The sequence below is a fragment of the Chrysochloris asiatica genome, unplaced genomic scaffold (assembly GCF_000296735.1).
Source record: "Chrysochloris asiatica unplaced genomic scaffold, ChrAsi1.0 scaffold00010, whole genome shotgun sequence".
Classification (NCBI taxonomy): Eukaryota; Metazoa; Chordata; class Mammalia; order Afrosoricida; family Chrysochloridae; genus Chrysochloris; species Chrysochloris asiatica.
In genome coordinates this window covers 34587018-34604991 of record NW_006408528.1, presented here as the reverse complement: position 1 = coordinate 34604991, position 17974 = coordinate 34587018, and the positions used below count along the sequence as shown (strand labels likewise).

At 39.9% G+C, this 17974-nt stretch overlaps 1 protein-coding gene across 1 annotated transcript in view; it reads left to right on the top strand.

Moving 5' to 3' along the window:
- Window positions 1-17974, top strand: part of FBXL13 (F-box and leucine-rich repeat protein 13) — a 298456-nt gene that overhangs the window by 182692 nt on the left and 97790 nt on the right. The window contains exon 13 of the mRNA XM_006834402.1: window positions 2343-2472. Within this exon, the coding sequence (XP_006834465.1) occupies window positions 2343-2472 (130 nt within the window). The remainder of the gene's footprint in view (window positions 1-2342; window positions 2473-17974) is intronic.

The window sequence follows — 17974 nt, the reverse complement described above, 5'->3', positions numbered from 1 at the left end:
ATGGATTTAAAGAAATTGAACAATATGCTTGGACCAAGGTATAAATGCAATGTGAAGTGTCCCCTAAACTCTTAGGAGAATGTTGTATGTGCTACTTTTCTCTGATGAGTATCTGTTCCATTAAGTGGCAGGAATAGTTGTAGTAGTAATTATAATATGTCCATTATTAAAGCTTCTACCAAGTCTGTAGGAGTTCTGGCATGGCACTTTAGACCACAAGGTTGGTTTGAACTGCAAGGTTGGTAGGCCAAACACACCAGTCACTCCTAGAAACCTATACAGGGTCACTTGGAGTTGGAACAGACTCAACAGCACTTAACAACAACAACCAAGTCTCTGGTGATTTTAATCACCCAAATCACTTAATTGTGTATTGTTGTTAAGTGCCGTTCAGTCAGTTCCAACTCATAGAGACCCTGTGTGGGGTTTCTAAGGAGCAACCAATGAGTTTGAACTGCCAACCTTGCGGTTTAAACCAACCTACGGCCGAGTACTTATCCTACAGTGCCACACCAGGACTCTATTATTGTATATGGATATATACAATTATATTTATGTTTTCATGTCATCATCACATTTCTAAGAAAAGAAAAGATATAAACACATTTATCCATTTTACAGATGAGGAAACTGAGGTTCAGAAAAGCTGGGTCCCCACAGTTGATCAAGGTTTAAAAAACAAACAAACAAAACGATAGATTACCATCTTTCAACAGATGGGGAACCAATCTGTGAGCATTAGAGTCAGGGCTGGGATTCCACTCCTTTTGGTCGAATTCCAAAGCCTTATGTATTTCCCTTGTGCTGTGCTGCTGGCCTCCCTTTCCTGTCTCCAAATGCTAGAACTGTAGGACCGTTAAAAATAGCCCCAGCCCACCCCTGCCTCTGTTGAGTCATGGGGTGCCTGCACTCAAGGGAGAGGAAGATAAAGCATTTCAAAGATCTTTCCAAACTTTGGCAGAGCTCCATTCCAGGGCCCCAAGAGAGGGGGCGTGTCTTTGGGATATCAGTGCTGCTCTCTTCCACTCCAGTGGCCTTGGGTTCTTGGTTTGGTTTCTCTTTGAAGGCCACCGCCCACCTCGCTAGTGAGGCATTCCAAAGACTAACTAACCCCTCCTGTCTAATGAAGCCCAGGTCCACAGCCACTGTCAGAAGAGAATGTATGTAAATAAAATAATTCACTCTGAAATGGTCATCATTTATCATGTAAAAGTGGTTTTCAAATTTTAGGAGTAAATTCAATGAAGAGTTAATGTTTTCCTATCTTAATGTCTATGTATGTGAAGGTAAACTTTTTTTTGTAGGCTTTTGCCGGCCAGAGAGGCATTCATTTTTCTCCCTGCTATTTATTCTGTTTTATTTCCTTATTTGCTGTTACACTGTTGCCGATCACAAACCAAGAGCATGTTCTTAACATCCTATACAAAAGCAGGAGTAGTGGGGATTCGTACTTTTAAGACATGCCAGGCTCAGGAGGGTTTGGAAAATCGCCCAAAGAGTTTACAAACTGCAATCCCTGGCACAGAAGTACAGCCTTGTCCTAATTACCCTCCTTTTTTTCTGGAAGCTCTCATTTTGGTTATTGTGGCAAAGCCGTATTTAATTTGTTTCAACTCCAGTGAGATTGATACCCTCTGATGTAGTTTCTATTCTTATGTGCTGCTCACTCATTTGCAGACTGTTCTTCTTAAACTGTTTTAAGCTCTACATATCAGTCTTCCTTTAACTAAAATAATGAAACAACTGCTATTTACAAAATCATGTGTTTTTTTTCAAACAATTTATCAAGTCCATTTAAAAACTTTTATTCAATTTTACTTCCTTTCTGCCCAAAGTTCTCTGAAATGGTTGATTGTTAAACATACTCATCAACTGTTTGTCACTATTTAAAACTTTTCAAACTGTTTCTTGTAGCCATTCTGTATGTTTCCTATAGTCATTATCTTGATGTTCCAAAGAGAAAATCTGTATGCAACAAGAAAGCATACTCTGTGGAACTTTAGTTACAAAAGCAAACTAACTTCCAAATGATATGAACTCACTCCCCCAAAGCTTTATCTCATTCAGCTTTCCTGAAAATCCAGGCAAATCTTTAATTGATTTATGAAATAAATTGAAACTCATTGAAATATAAGTATACCTTAACCAATATACTACTGCAATATCTTTTACATAACAGAGAAAAAGTTAACAATAAAGTTAAATTGTTGACCAGCAGAAAGAAGAAAAGATTAGTATACACTGTTCCTTTTTGTTGTTGTCAGAGAGGTTTAAGAATGAAGTGAGAAAATAACTAAAACTAAGCTCTTTTCTTCCTCTTTTCTCCTGCCTTGTCTTTTCAGGAACTTCCCAAACTTACAGAATCTTAGTTTGGCTTATTGCAAAAAGTTCACAGACAAAGGTTTACAGTACCTGAATTTAGGGAAAGGATGCCATAAGCTCACCTATCTGGACCTCTCTGGCTGCACCCAGGTTTGTCTTCAGTCTTCTTTTTTCTGCAGTGGGCAATGAAGGAGTTTTCCGGAGAACGGGCTGTATGCAGCCCTCATGTTAGGCTAACGCTGTGCACAGCCTGCAGTACACTTCACAGAGGTTTTTAAAATTACATGGCCACAGCTGCTTAAAATTTCCCCAGGAATACTATAGGCTCTTGGCTTCCTTCCACCAGAGTGTCACATCGACAGCGGGCAGAGCTCATTGGATGATGAAACAGACTTCTGTGTAGACTCAGCACAATTCTAATACTAGAGAAAAAAACTGTAGAGTTACTACCAAGATGCAAACAAAGGAAAACCTTTTTAAAAGGAGGATCTGCAGAGAACTTGTTGAGACGGCAGTTAGCTCCCCCATGGGCTTTCAAAGGGCAAACCATATTGAGGGAAATGCTACAAGTGGTAAATGTGCAAAAGGAAATCCAATATAATTGCAATTAAAAAAGCGTTTCATCTTTGGTTAAATAGCATGAAGATGGGTGTGGGAAATATTTTAAATCTGAGAGGACAGGATTAAGGAGACGTAAGCAGAAAACAGGGTGGAATTGTGGGAGGAAGGGCATGGTATTTTGGAAGATTTAAGCTATGGCTCTTTTAACTTGATTTCATCCACCTTTCTGTGGATTTTATCTGTATTTTTTGTCACAGTGTATTCATCATTCTAGGAGAATAATATAATAGTGCAGGTGAGAACTGGCTGTTGTTGTGTGCTATTGTTGCAAATCATAGCAACCCTGTATAGATAGGGTTTCCAAAGAGCTGCCAAACTATGGTTAGCAGTCTAGTGCTTAGCAGTCCAGAGCCACATCAGTGCTCCAAAATATTAATAGGTACCATTTATTGAGTTCTTATACATCGGGCACTGTGCTGAGTGCGTTACACACACCAAATTGACTCCTCATCTCAGTGCTGTATAGTGTGTATTTATTATATCCATTATATAAATGATAAAAGACTCAGAACAGTTGAATAAATTGCCCAACAATGCACAGCTGATGAAAGTACTTAGTACTGGTGCAGTTAGAACACGAGGGAGCTTCAAAAAGTTCGTGGAAGAATGGGATTAAAAGATAATGAAAATTTTCCATGAATTTTTTAAGCCCCCTCGGATAACTGCTAGCATCTATGATGATGTTCAGAATTCTTTCTTTTTTTTTTCAAGGTTTTATTGTGAATTGAGTGAAAGTTTACAGGGCAGTCATCAGTTTTACATTCAACAAATCATACACCTTGTTTCATTACAAAGATTATAATCCCCTCCATGTACCATCAGATAACAGTATTTCTCTCTATTCACTTTAGCTTTTTTTTTTTTTTTTTTTTTTTAATGCTTAGGCATATATAATAACTTATACCACCAAAGGACACATTCTGCAAGTCTGTCCCCTGGCCACCAGCTCTTAGTCCCTCTCTTCCCATGACTCTAGAGTCCCCAACTGCTTCCTCTCTCCATGTTCCCATCTCTGCCTCCATCTCTGGTGTCGCTGCTTCTCTGGATAAGGTCTCGCATTCAGTGTGTGCTTTTCTCCCTTGATGGCCCTAGAGTCCTTTTTTCTGGGTTGTAAGATTAATTACTCCCCTGTTTTTGTTACAAAATTTCTACCTTTACAATTGCGACAGTCGCAATTAGTCATGATAACAATTACTCACTATTGAATCATAATGTTATCCCCATCTCTTTCACCACACCCATCTAGACAAGATGAAAACTATTCAGTGGGGACTGTTTCTTCCCCCACACTCTTAAACTCCCTCTTGAAACCTTATAAACAAATCACTTCGTGCCTTTATCACCCCCTCATTTTAGGTAGCCAATGTCTAAGTTGCCCATCCCTATCTGCCTTGTGTACAGAGAAAATAGCATTGATACTCGATGTGAAGACTCCTTCCCTGTCTCTTGGGATTTAGAGTTACTACCTCCATGAATATAGGTCAGGTTCATCAAATTGTAGCACTTTACCCTCATTTCCTTTATCAAAAATTGTGTGTTTTTTGTAATCTTCCTCTAGTCGAGTTCTGATTATCAAGGCATCTAGGCTAGGTCAAATGGGTACTGTATGCAAGTTTGGGTGTTCTTGCATGTCTCCCCTTACTTCATATCAGCTGGATGCTTTACTCTCAGCTCTAACCCTCTGTGGCTATGTCCTTGTCCATGAGCTCAGTTGTCCCCAGGTCTCACCACATTTTGGACCAACCAGGACTTCCACTTCTCTCTCTCATCTCCAGGTCAAGGGGAGTCTATAAAAAATGTGGTTGAACTCAGTCCATTTCTTCATTGCTGCCTTTCCCCATCTTCCACTTACCAGTAGACCAATGTGGTCACCAGCAAGCTTACATGCCTACTCATGTGCTCCCTTTGAGTTTCAGTCTTAGAGTGGGGTTTGTCCTGAAGGGATTTGATTGCTTGCCTTAATGGTTTCCTGGCGAACAACTTGCTTAGCAGCCAGTCATTCTACCATTTTTGTTTTGGGTTTTTCCTGATGATATATCTTTGAAGATGTATCTTCTGTCATTCTAGCTCTTCCAGGCTTGTCCTTTCTAGAGGGACTGTCCCACCTTAGAAGGTTCTGGATGGGACTCAGGATTCCACCTAAGGTCCTATACACTGCAAAGGCTTCGCAAGAGGGCCTATTTCTGGGCAAGTTCTAGAACCCCTTTTAGGTATTCCAGTCAGTTATAGGCTAAAGATGGGCTTACAGGTTTTCAGTAATTATGTTTCCCGATATTCCTGTCTATCCCACTCAAGTGTCTATTTTACAATAATAGGCAAGGGAAACCAATATTCATAAGACAATCAGGCTTCTTAGTATTATTTCCCTCTTCAAAGTATGCCTAGATCCCTGTATCACAGAGCCCTGTTATTCCAAAGTTGAGTGTGCATCACTATTTACCTCTGTCCCACTTAGCACATGCAACCTGTCTCAGTGTTCTCCTCTATCTTGTTCTTCCACCCCTTCCCCTTCTTGTGTATTGCCCTCCCCATCACCTGAACTATGATGTGTCTGATGGTCAGAACTTTTGAAGATTAAAAATTTTGACTTAGTTCTTTTTCATTTCCAGCTCTTGGAATGTGATTTTTAGTAACAGACTTGACATTTAAATATTGTACAGTCACAAAATAATACAGTTGTTCTGTGGAATCTGTTGAAACTGAGGTTTTAATCAATATTATATACATTTCTTCTTTGACTTATATAAAAAAATAGAAAAGTGTATCTATGACAGGAGTGCTGATGGTACCATAGGATAAGCACCGGACTGCTCACCTCAAGGTTTCGAGTCAGAACTGACTTGACAGCACGGAACAATAACAATATGCAAGACGTTTCCAAATCCGTCATATTTATTTGTTGGTGACTTTGACACCTAAGGCTGTGTCATCCTGTGTTCACTCTTTCACTTCCCTCAGTCAGTTGCCTTGAGAATCCTTTCAGAGGAAAGAGAGGCTGTTGCATGTCTGCTCCTCAGTCAACCACACGGCTCTGCAGCGAATCATGTCTTCTCCTCAGTGGATAGCATGGCTTTGCAACTACTTATAAACTGGATCTGATGAACTGCTCCTGTGAATTCAGGAAGAAAAGCAAAACCAACTCATGAGATTGGATGCTACTTATTCTGAGCAACTTCTTACTTAAGTCCTTTGAAGGAACTGTGTCGACCTCCACAGTTCTGTGAGGGTAGCTTCAAAGAAGATAAATTGGGGGTTCACAGATGTTTAAAGGTCTCTCGTTTAACTAAAAGGTCCCATTTTAGAAACTAAAAAAACGTTTCTCACATTAGTTTGGTATATCACAGAAGGATGCCTTGTGTTAACATGTCTAACTAGGTAAAAAGGCCTTAATAAAACAAAAAGATGTGAGAATAGAAGCTTCCACCTGAGTGTTTTTCACTGGTGTTTGTTGAGTGCCTACTGTCCACTGGGAACACTGAGGAACTGAAGATGAATAAATCAATAGCTCTGTCTTCTAGGAGCTCTGGAGTAACTGAAACAAAATATGTCAAGGACTAAACTTTAGTATAGTTACCGTTGACCAAAAAAGGAAACATTTATTTGTGTAATATTGTGACAAAATTTTAGCCATGCTTGTTAGAAAAGCAAATAAATGAGTGATGGAGAGCTGCAAAAGACAAGTGAAAATCAATTGAATATGTTTTAGAAATATTCTGAATTCTTTATGGATGGGATAAATTCTTTAGGTGCATTAGGTAATGTGACTGATTTTCTAATGAATACCAGAACTTCCACATGCACCTGTGTGTCATAATCTTCAATGAAATTGAGGTGATTCCTCTGCTCTGCTTTCATCTCCTTAAGAAGCCTTCTCTACTGTAAGCCTTTAGGAGACCTGGTAGCATAGTTGATTACGAGCTGGGTTGCTCACCATGATGTCAGCAGTTTGAATCTACCAGTTGCTCCAAAGGAGACGTTAAGGTTTTCTGCCCCTGTGAAGATTTACACCCTCAGAAACCAACTTGACATCACACAAGCGTCATCACCACCACACTCAGCCTTAAATAAGAGCTTTCAATATTCCATGCATAGACCTAACTGTACATATGTTGTTTTACTTGAAATTTTATTTTTATTTCTTTTTAAAAATTATTTGGCTTTTTTTCTTCTTACATATTTAATGCAGATACTTTTGAAAATATATACAAAAAGGCTTCAAAAAGTTAATGGAAAATTCCATTAGCTCTCTTTTGTTGTTGTTTTTTTTTAAGTTGTTATTGTGAATTGAGAGATAGTTTACATGGGTGAGCATCAGCTTTATATTCATCCTATTATATTTCGTTTCATTGCAATGATTACAATCCCCTCCATGCATCATCAAACAACCAAAGGGTACACCCCGCAAGCCTGCCCCCTGGCTGTCAGCACACAGCCCCTCTCCCTCCCTGAGTCCAGAGTCCCCAGCTGCTCCATCTCTTCACGTCATCGTCATTGTCCCTGCCTCCATCTCTGGCGTCACTGCTTCACTGGATAGGGCTCTGCACTCCACTCTTCTCCCTGGATGGTCCCAGGGACCTCTGCTCCTAGACTGCAAAATCAATCACTCCCTTCTTTTTGTTACAAAATGTCTACTTTACATTTGCAACTCTCACAGTCAGTCCTGATAGCAATTATTCACTATTGAACCACAAGAGTCCTATCCCAGTCTCCTTTCATCAACCCTGCCCAGACAGGTTGGAAACCAATCAGTGGAGATTCTACCTTACCCCGCACCCTCTAGAACTAGGCTCCCTCTTGAAAGCTTGTAAGCCAGTCACTTTGTGTCTTTGTAGTACCCCCTTTTGGGTAGCCAATGTCTAAGTTGCCCATCCCTGTTAACCCTGTGTACCAAGGGGGTGGAAATGATCTGCTCTGTAAAGATTCGTTACCTCTTTTGAACTACTATATCCATAAGTTTAAGTCAAGTTCATCAAATTGTAGCAGATTGCTATTTTTATCCCCTCTTCTTTCAAGTTTGGATCATCTAAGTGGTTACTATCTGCAAGCATGGGTATTCTTATGCATCTCCCCTCACTTCATATTCAGCTGGACACTTCAGTTTCTCCTGTAGTCCTCTGTGACCATGTCCCTGTCCCTGGGCCCAGGAGTCCCCAGGTCTCACCAACCAGGTCTCAACCCAGGTTGACATGAGTCTATTGAACATGGTCGGACTTAGTTCACAACTTCATTGCTATTCCTCCCACCCTCCACTTCCCCTTATTGGTAGACCAACATGGTCACCAGCAAGACCACATGCCTGCTTATGTATTTCCCTTTAGTCTTGGTCTTGGAAGGGGGTTTTCCCTGAAGAGGGACCTGACTGCTTGCCTTGATGGCTATTGGGTGAACAACTTGCTTGTTCTTGTAGTAATCGATCAGACTCCCATTATTGTTTTTTATTTTTCCTGCTGGTTTTTCTTTCAGGAAGTATCTTCTGTTCTTCTAGCCACTCCAGGCTGGTCTGCTTGTCCTTTCAAATGGAAGTTTCCCACCTCAGAAGATTCTGGGTGGGGATCCGGATTCCACCTAGGCTTCCTGTGGCACCCTTACATTCCACCTGCAATATAAGGGTGCCACCCACAGGAAGCCTCCTTCACTGTGCAAGTTCTAGCCCCATTTTAGGTATTCCAATCAGGCATAGGCTGAAGACACACTTACAAGCGTTGTATGGTGATGTTTCTGGCTATTCCTTTCTCTCCCCGCATCATCTCTTAATCTAACTTTCCATGAACTTTTTGAATTCCTTTTATAAAAGAAAATAAGATTTTTTAAATAGCCAGAAGTAATGAATTTCAACAGCTTGAAGTAATGAATGCTATTAGAATTTCTGAGTAAAACTTTCTGGTCTTATTTCTATGAATGTCCACACTTTTTGTTTTTAACTAAGTTGTATTACAAGGGCAAATCAAAAAGTATTGCTACAAAATAATAAATCTTTATTAAACAAAATATCAAAATGTGAAGTTATTCTTTCTCAACAGATCTTCCATCTAGGTCTATATGCTTTTGAAGGCAGTGTTTCCATCTTTCTAACCATTTCATGAAGAATTCTGCACTGTATTTTACACAATGTCGAAATAGCAGTTTTGATATTCTCAAAGGACTCAGATCATGTTCCTTTTACATGATCTTTGAGTTTGAGGAACAAAAAGAAGTCTGAAGGTCAAGATCAGGGCTGTAGGGTGGATGAGATAGTGTTTCCCAATGAAGTTCTTCTAGGACAATCCTTGCTTGTTGTCCTCAAAGAATGCACGGTGCATTGACATGATGGGGGGAAAAAATCCTTGGCGCAAATTTCCTGACCCTTTTCTCACCAATCAGTTTTCAATTTTATTAAAATTCTTCATAATAATCCCCTGTGATTGTTCTTCATCCTTGGAGAACATCTTTAAGATTATTCCTTTGTTATTGTTGTTAAGTGCCGTTGAGTCGGTTCCAACTCATAGTGACCCTATATAGAGTTTCCAAGGAGCAGCTGGTGAGTTTGAACCACCAACCTTGCAGTTCAAACTGACCTTGCAGTACAGTGTCACACCAGGACCCTAAAATTATCCCTTTGGAATACCAAAGTTTCTCTTAACCTTTTGAACTGACCTCTGCCTTGAGTTTAACTTACCCAACATATCCCCACTGCTTAGATTGGACCTTGCTCTCTGCATCATATTGGTAAATCCAAGACTCATCCCTAGTTATAATTCATTCCATAAAAGCGTCACCATTAGCTTTAATGTTGTTTAAAAAAGTGATGAAGAGATCAGTTCTTTGAGTGAACTGATCTTTGTACAATGTTTGCGTCACACATCAAGTTGGAAGCGTCCTACGGCCAAGATATTTGCTTAAAATCAAAGATTCTGAGTGTGGTGAGATCCCAACTTCACTAGCTTTCCCATCAATGGTAGTTAGACCGTCTTCTTCCACCAGCTTTTACACGTCGGTTATAGTTTCTCACTCATTGAGGCTGACAAACTTCGCTCTCTTTGTTCATCTTTGAGGTCTTCCTGACCTTAAAATTCTTGGGCCATCTAAAAACGATTGTTATACTTTAAGGGACTTAGTCACTAGTCCTGGGATTTCTGAGCCATAGTCTCCAGAGAAATCAAAGGCAGTTGGCACAAAAAAGTCCACAAAGAAAATGTTCTACATCCTTCTTTGGCGAGTAGCAACCAGGGTCTTAAAAATTTGTGAGCAGCTGTATAAAAGGAAGCTATTCGTCTCTCCTCAACCAGAACACAGAAGAGTGAATAAAATCAAATACACATGGAAATAACTATCCCAAAAGACTAATGGACCACACGAACCTCAGTCTCCATGATTCTGAGACCAAAATTAGTGCTCAGTCACCACTACCAGCCCCTCTGAAAGGAATGACAATAGAGGATCTTGGATAGAGTAAGAGAAAATGTGGAATAACATTTAAAATCATAAAAAAGATCATGCTTACTAGGAGGCTAGAGACTGGTGGAGCACCTGGGATTATGACTCTTAGTCATCCTTTAGAGTCCTGGTGTGCCACTCTGGGTTAGTGCGCTGGACTGCCAAGTTTAAACCACAAGATCAGCAGTTGAAGTTCACCAGCTACTCCTTGGAAAGCCTACATAAGATCACTATGGGTCAGAACTGACTCGAAGGCACTTAATAACAACAACAACAACAGTCATCCTTTAGACCTGGGACTGAATTTACGTCTCTGGCTCCATTTTCAGCCAAGCAGCAGACAGTAATACTAGGTAGGGAACTATGCTCCTTAGAACAATCAACTGTTCAAGACCAAAGGGCAAAGTCAACAGACAGGAAGGATTAGGCAAGAAGGAGGAGTAGAAAAGGTAGAAGTGGGATGAGTGACGTTACATTGTAGGAATTGTAATCATGACATGAAACAGAATGTGTATAAATTGTTACAGGGAAAACGAATTTGCTCTGTAAACCTTCATCCAATTCACAATAAAAAGTTAAATAGATAATTTGCTTATGTGGAGCAGTAAACTTGTTGAAACATTGCAATGATTTGGGAAGAGGTCTACGTAAGTTTGTTAAAAGTCTGATATTGGCTCTGACCTAAAAATCACTTTTCCCCCACCATACAAAAAGTATCCTTTTTATGAAAGCACTCTAACAAAATTAAGCCAAGTGTGTAACTGAGAAAAGTTGTCTTCAGACATCCTTTGATCCCAGGGACATGTTTAAACATGTTTTGTTTGAAATAAAGCCACGCATGTATGAACTGAATCCCTAGCTGTAAAATGCTATTGAGTCACTTCTGACTCATAGTAACCCTGTATATGGTTTCTGAGGAGTGACTGGTGGGTTTAAACCACAGACCTTGTAGTGAGCAGTCTAGTACTCATCCTATAGCACCACACCATAGCTCCAGAACCCCAGTAACAATACTTCTTTGTTTACTTTTGTATATCACAGATTATATTTTATTTAACATACTATAAAGTGAACATCTCTATATCATTAAAATTTTTTCTGTAAATTGATTTAACTAGTTATATTTGTTGTTGTTGTTAGGTGCTATAGAGTTGGTGCCGACTCATAGTGACCTTATGCACAGCAGAACGAAACACTGCCCTATCCTGGGCCTCACTACTGTTGCCACGCTTGAGCCCAGTGATGCTGCCACTTGGCCAATCCATCTCATTGGGTATCTTCCTCTTTTTCTCTGACCCTCCACCTTACCAAATATGATATCCTTCTCCAGCGACTGGTTCTCTCCTGACAATATGTCCTAAGTATGAGAGACGAAGTTTGGTCATCTTGGCCTCCAAGGAGCACTCTGGCTGCACTTCTTCCAACACAGAGCTGTTGGTTCTATTCCATTGTATCAAAATACCAATCTTTATAATTCACTAGCAGAAGACCAATTATTTGCTATAATAAATAACCTGTGGGAATAAATTCTTACAGACATCTATGAAACAATGTCTTGGCTGTAACAATTCAGTTTTCTCAATTCAAATTTCTAGCTATACAGCTTTCTCAAAGCTCATTGCATGCTTGCACCTGATGATATACCTAAACTGTGAGCATGCTTATGAATGGCTAGTAAACAATTTAATCTGGCTTCTTGGGCTCTAAGGATTGCTTAAAATCCTTAAAACCCAAGAAGCCAGATTAAATCTGCTTGCAGTTTTGTTGACACTGGAGATGTTAAATTATGGCACAGGAACTGCTGATAAGCAATAATAATGATTTATCGGTTGTGCCTCTCTGGGACCAACAAAGTTATAGGTAGGCTGTATAAACTGCAAACTAGATTATTCCAAGGTCATGTCAGTTCTTTCTAGTCTACACAAATATCAGCCTCCCTGAACTGAGAGGCAGAGATCATGGAAGATCTTACTTGTTCACCCCTGGGATTTGTGGTGGGGATGGGAGAAAGCCACAGAGATGTGTCCAGGGATGAGTGTACTAGCCAGATTGAACAGACATTGCATAAGCAGAGCAAAAGCAGAAAGGAATTTCTTTTTCGGTCTCTTTTTCTTTTTGTACTGCAGAAAGCAGTTTGATAGTGAAAAGAACCCAAAATTAGAATGATAAGAGCTAGGATCTGGTCCCTTGGTTTTTGGGGCTCACTAGTTTCCTATCTGTAGAATGGCTAGGTTAAGCTAGATGATCTCAGAAGTCTTAGCTGTATGTAGGGTTTTGTGCTTCAATATGGTGGTTAAACAAGATTACCAAAGAAGGAACAAAACTAGGATAAGGGTGGGGGCGATAATGAATTTTATTTTGGATTGTGGTTTCTGTGATAAATCAGAGTGTAAATGACAAGGGACTGATTGAAAGTAGCAATCTGGTCCTCAGGGTAGAGGTAGGAGTGGAGGTAGATTTTGGAGTTTATCGATAAGAAGTAATCAGAACAATTCTGTGACCAACTAAACTATTTGTAAATAAGCAGGCCATATATCAAAGTGAATCAGCAGTAGCCAAATTAAACATTTTAATGCACTTGTATTTAATTGATTTCATATTCCTTTATTCTGTATTTTAATGAAAGATAATAATAATGACTACCATTTGTTGGGAATTAACTGTGTGCCAGGTATTGAGGTAAGTGCTTTACATTATTGTTACTTTATTATTTCATTCAATCTTTATAAGTAACTATGTGAATTGGTATCATTATTCGCAGTTTACACAAGCGGAAACTGAATGAATGATGAATGGTATGCTGGTGTATGTTTCATAACTGACTCTTGACAGGGGAAGGGAGTTAAGGGAGTGGTTTGTAATGTTTGCTGATTTCCATGGTGTGAATACTCTCACTGTGGCTTATTGCAAGCTACTAACAGGGTCGCTGGTGTGGGGCTGTGGGATAAAGCAGTGGACTGAAAGGTTGGTTTGAACCACAAGGTCGGTGGTTCAAACTTAACCAGCTACTTCTTGGAAACCCTATACAAGGTCGCTGTGAGTCAGAACCGACTCGATGGCACTTAACAACAACAACAACAGAGTCACTGAACCATTAGGAAGAGATGCACAAGGCACACCCCCACCAAGCTCATTGCCATCAAATCAATTCTGACTTAAAGTGCAGAACAGAGTAGAATGTACCTGTTGAATATTCAAGGCTATAAATCTTAACAGAAGCAGACTGCTACATCTTTCTCCTGAGGAGCAGCTCGTGGGTTTGATCTGCCAACCTTACAGTTAGCAGCTTAATGCTTAACCACTGTGCCACCAGGGCTCAGATGCACAGTGGTATTCCATTATATATATAACACCATTGTATAGCACCAAACAGATACAACAGAGATAAAGAATCTCAAGAGAATAATAACATTTAATAAAATAATTAGGAAGTGAAGAGTTTTGAGTACTTATTGCCTTTGCTTTTACTGTAATTTATTTGATTGTGTATTTACATGATTTAATTTTTAACAATGGCTATGTTGAACCTGGCTTGCAGGGTCCCTGAAAATTTAGCAATCTGCTTTCACAAGCCAGCTCCACACACCACTAAACTGATGCAAAGATAGTGTACGGTAGGTAACTTGCCCAAGGTCACAAAATTGGAAAATGTCTGGGCAAGATTAGAACACTGATCCATGTAATTCTGAAGATCGGGCTCTTAACCACTAGACTATTTCGGAAAATTACGTTCTAAAACTATAAAGCACTGTATGATATATTATATATATATTTGGATTTCAAATTTGAAAACAACAATCTGAGGTCTTATTGCCTTGAGTAAAGAAGCATTCTAATAGAAGAGGCTGTTAAGAGTCACAAAATCACAGTGTTTCCCTGGTCAGTTGTTGTATCTCAGTTTCCCAATAGAAGAATGCTTTGTGTCCTTTCTCAGCCAAACTTCAACTTGTATTTTCTTTTTTTAAAAATAGAAGAATGCATTAAAAATTTTTTATTGCTGTAGTAAACAGGACTCCTATCAACTTAAAGACGGATTATAATTATTAATTTGTACATAAATTTATGTTGTTGTTAAGTCGGTTCCCATGCAGAGCAACCCTATACAGGATTTCCAAGGAGCCAGTCTTGCAGTTCAAACTGACCTTAAGGTTCACGGCTTTATCCTACGATGCCACGCCAGTTGGCCATATTGGAAAAAATAACAGTGAAATATTACAAACACCCTGTTGTTTAACATTCATAGCTTAATGTATTCTTTTAGCTCTATTAAGTAGTTAAAATGAAACATCTGGCAACAATTTCTAGATCTTCAAGAATCAGATGACAAAGTGATGTGTCTCAGGGGACTAAGATCATGTTTCCCACTCCTGAAAAAGGGTTTGAAAAAATAACGCTTTTGGAAAACCATACTTATTTTAGTTTCTTCTCCTCCATTCCCAGTCTTGGGAAGAGAGTTATATACAACATTTCAATAACTGTTCACAAAACTTTATTTTGATCTTTGGACCTTTGTGAAGCACATGGTTAAATTTGTAGCCATAAAGCTAGCATCTAGCTCAAGAAACTTCCACAAATTTACATAACTCTATGAATTAATGTATTGTAAATATATATCTACATAATGGTTTTGAGGTTGTGATTCTCTCAGGTTTAAAGAGATAAAGCTTCATTATAATACAGGGAAGCGATGAGCTGAGTACTCTGGGAATTGGTTGAGGAAAAGAACAAGATAGTGTACTCTAGAGAACGCCTGGGCATCCTGCCTCTGGCAGATGGCTGCTCTGAGTCATGGTATGGGAGAGTTGGCACACAGGCCTGCCTTCCTTGGCATCTGCAGGCTTTCCTGATCTTGTACTCTAGTTCCTCACTCAAATTGAAAACTGGAATCATATTTACAACTTTAGGTGTGCAGTGTTCTTAGATAAATGTGGCAATCTTTAAACAACTAACCCTATTGACTATTCCCTCCCACCTGATACAATGAATTCTCATTTTATATTCTACAACCAATTCATTCAAAAGCTCCTTGGTCTATTAATAAACCTTTGTTGCAACATAGTCTGTACCAGGCCCGTGTTATACTTATTGTAACAGATACAATAATTGATCAGGTACATGTGCCAGTAACTATCATAGGAGGCAGAAGATGCCAAATGCAGAATGAGGGCTATGGACTTCAATGCTCTGAGATGGAAGAGGAAGAAATACCTCTACCTGAGATGGTCAGGGCAAGCTACCTAAGAGAAATGCATCAGTGAATGGATCACAGAGGTGGAGGTGGCCATGAGGAATCCATAGACTCATCCAAAAAAACAGAGGTAGGCAGGACTTCAAGGGGACAATAACCAGGTGCTTCTTCCTGTCCCCACCATAGGACACAATATTTGAGAGCTAGCCAAACCTTCTTAAGACTGATCCTAGTAAGTGATGCTGTTGAGGGTGCTTGTAGCACAAGTGCATGCAATAAAACAGCATGTTGCATATGATTTTTTTGGGAAAGCTTTCTATTCTGTCCAACAATTAATTTTACTTTCAAAGCTAGGCCCCGTTGGGGTCACTCAGAAGTCATGAAGGATAGATGGGTATAGCTGAAGTCATCACATTACCCATTAGTCACTAGTTACAGTGATGTTAGAGTAAAAGAAACAGCTGGAAATTGGACAAGGACACAACTTGGACCATGTCTACCTAAGATGGATATTTCTAGCTGTCATAGAGAGTCTGGCCCTACATATATCATTTTTCCCCCCTGTGTTGCTGAACTGCCCATCAGAGACAGAGACAATATTGTAAAGGTGTGGAAAGTGGATTGTTGTTAAGATGGTATCTATGGCTCACTGACAACTCAGTTCTTTCTCAGACAGCCCTATCCCGTTGTGCTGCTGGGTTGAGACCCACCCAGAGACAGCTGGAGAGAATTTTCCTGTGTTCACTGATGCTCCTCTGCCCTTAGCAGCAGCAGTAGTTGCCTGCTGGGACTTGAGGTTGAAAGTCACTGATGAGGCCCATTTCCACAACATCCAAACCAGGGAGGGCTTACCCAGAAAAGGGCAGAGTGTCAGAGATCTGGTGGGTGTCAAAATTAAAACAAAATCACTTTACAACTGGGTGGTGTGAGAATCCAACACAGTGACAACAGCTGTGACAAGGTCTGGAAATTTTGCATGGTAAAATATTTTGCTTTAGAAATTTTTAATTTCAGACTTACATCCCCACTATCCAAGCAAAGAAGAAGAACAACTAATAGTTGCTTGGCCTAAAAGATTCTGGCAGGAATATTTGAGTTATAAAATGTTAGCCAAGCATCTTTTTGGATATTCTAATATAAACTCTGTGGAGAACCAAACATTTCATGCCAGGACAAAGAGAAGAAGCTCTTCTCTGAGTCCCTCCCTCCTCTTACCCAGCCACCACTTCCCGTCTCTCTGGATACTATCCTATTGGTTGATAGCAGCAAGTCATTTGCAGCATTAGAAGGAATCACCCAAATCTGGCTGTTTTATCATTTTTTAATTTGTTCAGGAATCGTATCGTGAATGTGTTTCCAAGACAGCAAGAGAGAAAACATTTTCGGTTTGTTCTTTTATTTGTTTTGTGGTAATTGTCACTGTAGATGTTGGCACTTTATGTTGTTTTTATTAAGTGCCATTAAGTTGGTTCCGACTCACAGGGCTTCTAAGGAGTGACTGGTGGGTTTGAACTGCTGACCTTGTGCTTTGCAGTCCAATGCTTATCCTACAGCACCACACCAGGACCCCATTAATGGACTAGTGTCTGGGATAAAGGACAAACAATTCTTCTCATCTGTGGATTCATGTATCCTAATGGGAAGACGTGGTCTCTAGCCCTGAACCTACCACTGACCATGGGGCTGAGAACCATTCATTCACTCATTTAACAATCACTGATGAGACCTTACTCATGCCAGACACTTGTCCTGCATTGAGAACACGTGGTGAGAAGTAAAGAAGGAACCCACTACTCTCACATCACACAACTTCTCTGAATATCATTTCTGTATCTGTAATGAGAGAGAGGCACTAGGATGACTTCTCAAAGCACTCTACCTCTAATTCTTGGTTCTTTCATCTTCTGTGGGGAAGTATGTGTCCAGAGGAACAGTAACAGGAAACCTGGCATCAGCATTACATGCCAGGCATTGTGCTAACCAACCACTTTTATAGAAATGATCTCATTTTGCTTTCTCAAAAATCTCCTCAATGACATAGCCACAGAGGACAAGAGAGGAGAGTGAAGCGTCCAGCTGATAAGAAAAGAGGTCATATGCACAAGAACACTCACACTCACAGATAATACCCACTTGACCTGGCTTCAATGACTGGATGATCAGAGCTCAACCAGAAGAAAGAAGAGGAAAAAAAGAGTAATCTGATACAATTTTATGAACTTGACTTACACCTATGGATGCAGTTGCTCAAAAAGGGAACAAATCTTTACAGTGAGGATCATTCCCACCCCTCCACACACAGAATAGACAGGGATGGGCAACTTGGACATTGGTTACCCAAAATGGGGGGGCTACAAAGGCAAGAAGTGACTGGCTTACAAGCTTTCAAGAGGGAACCTAGATCCAGAGGGCCTGGCGGAAGGTAGAATC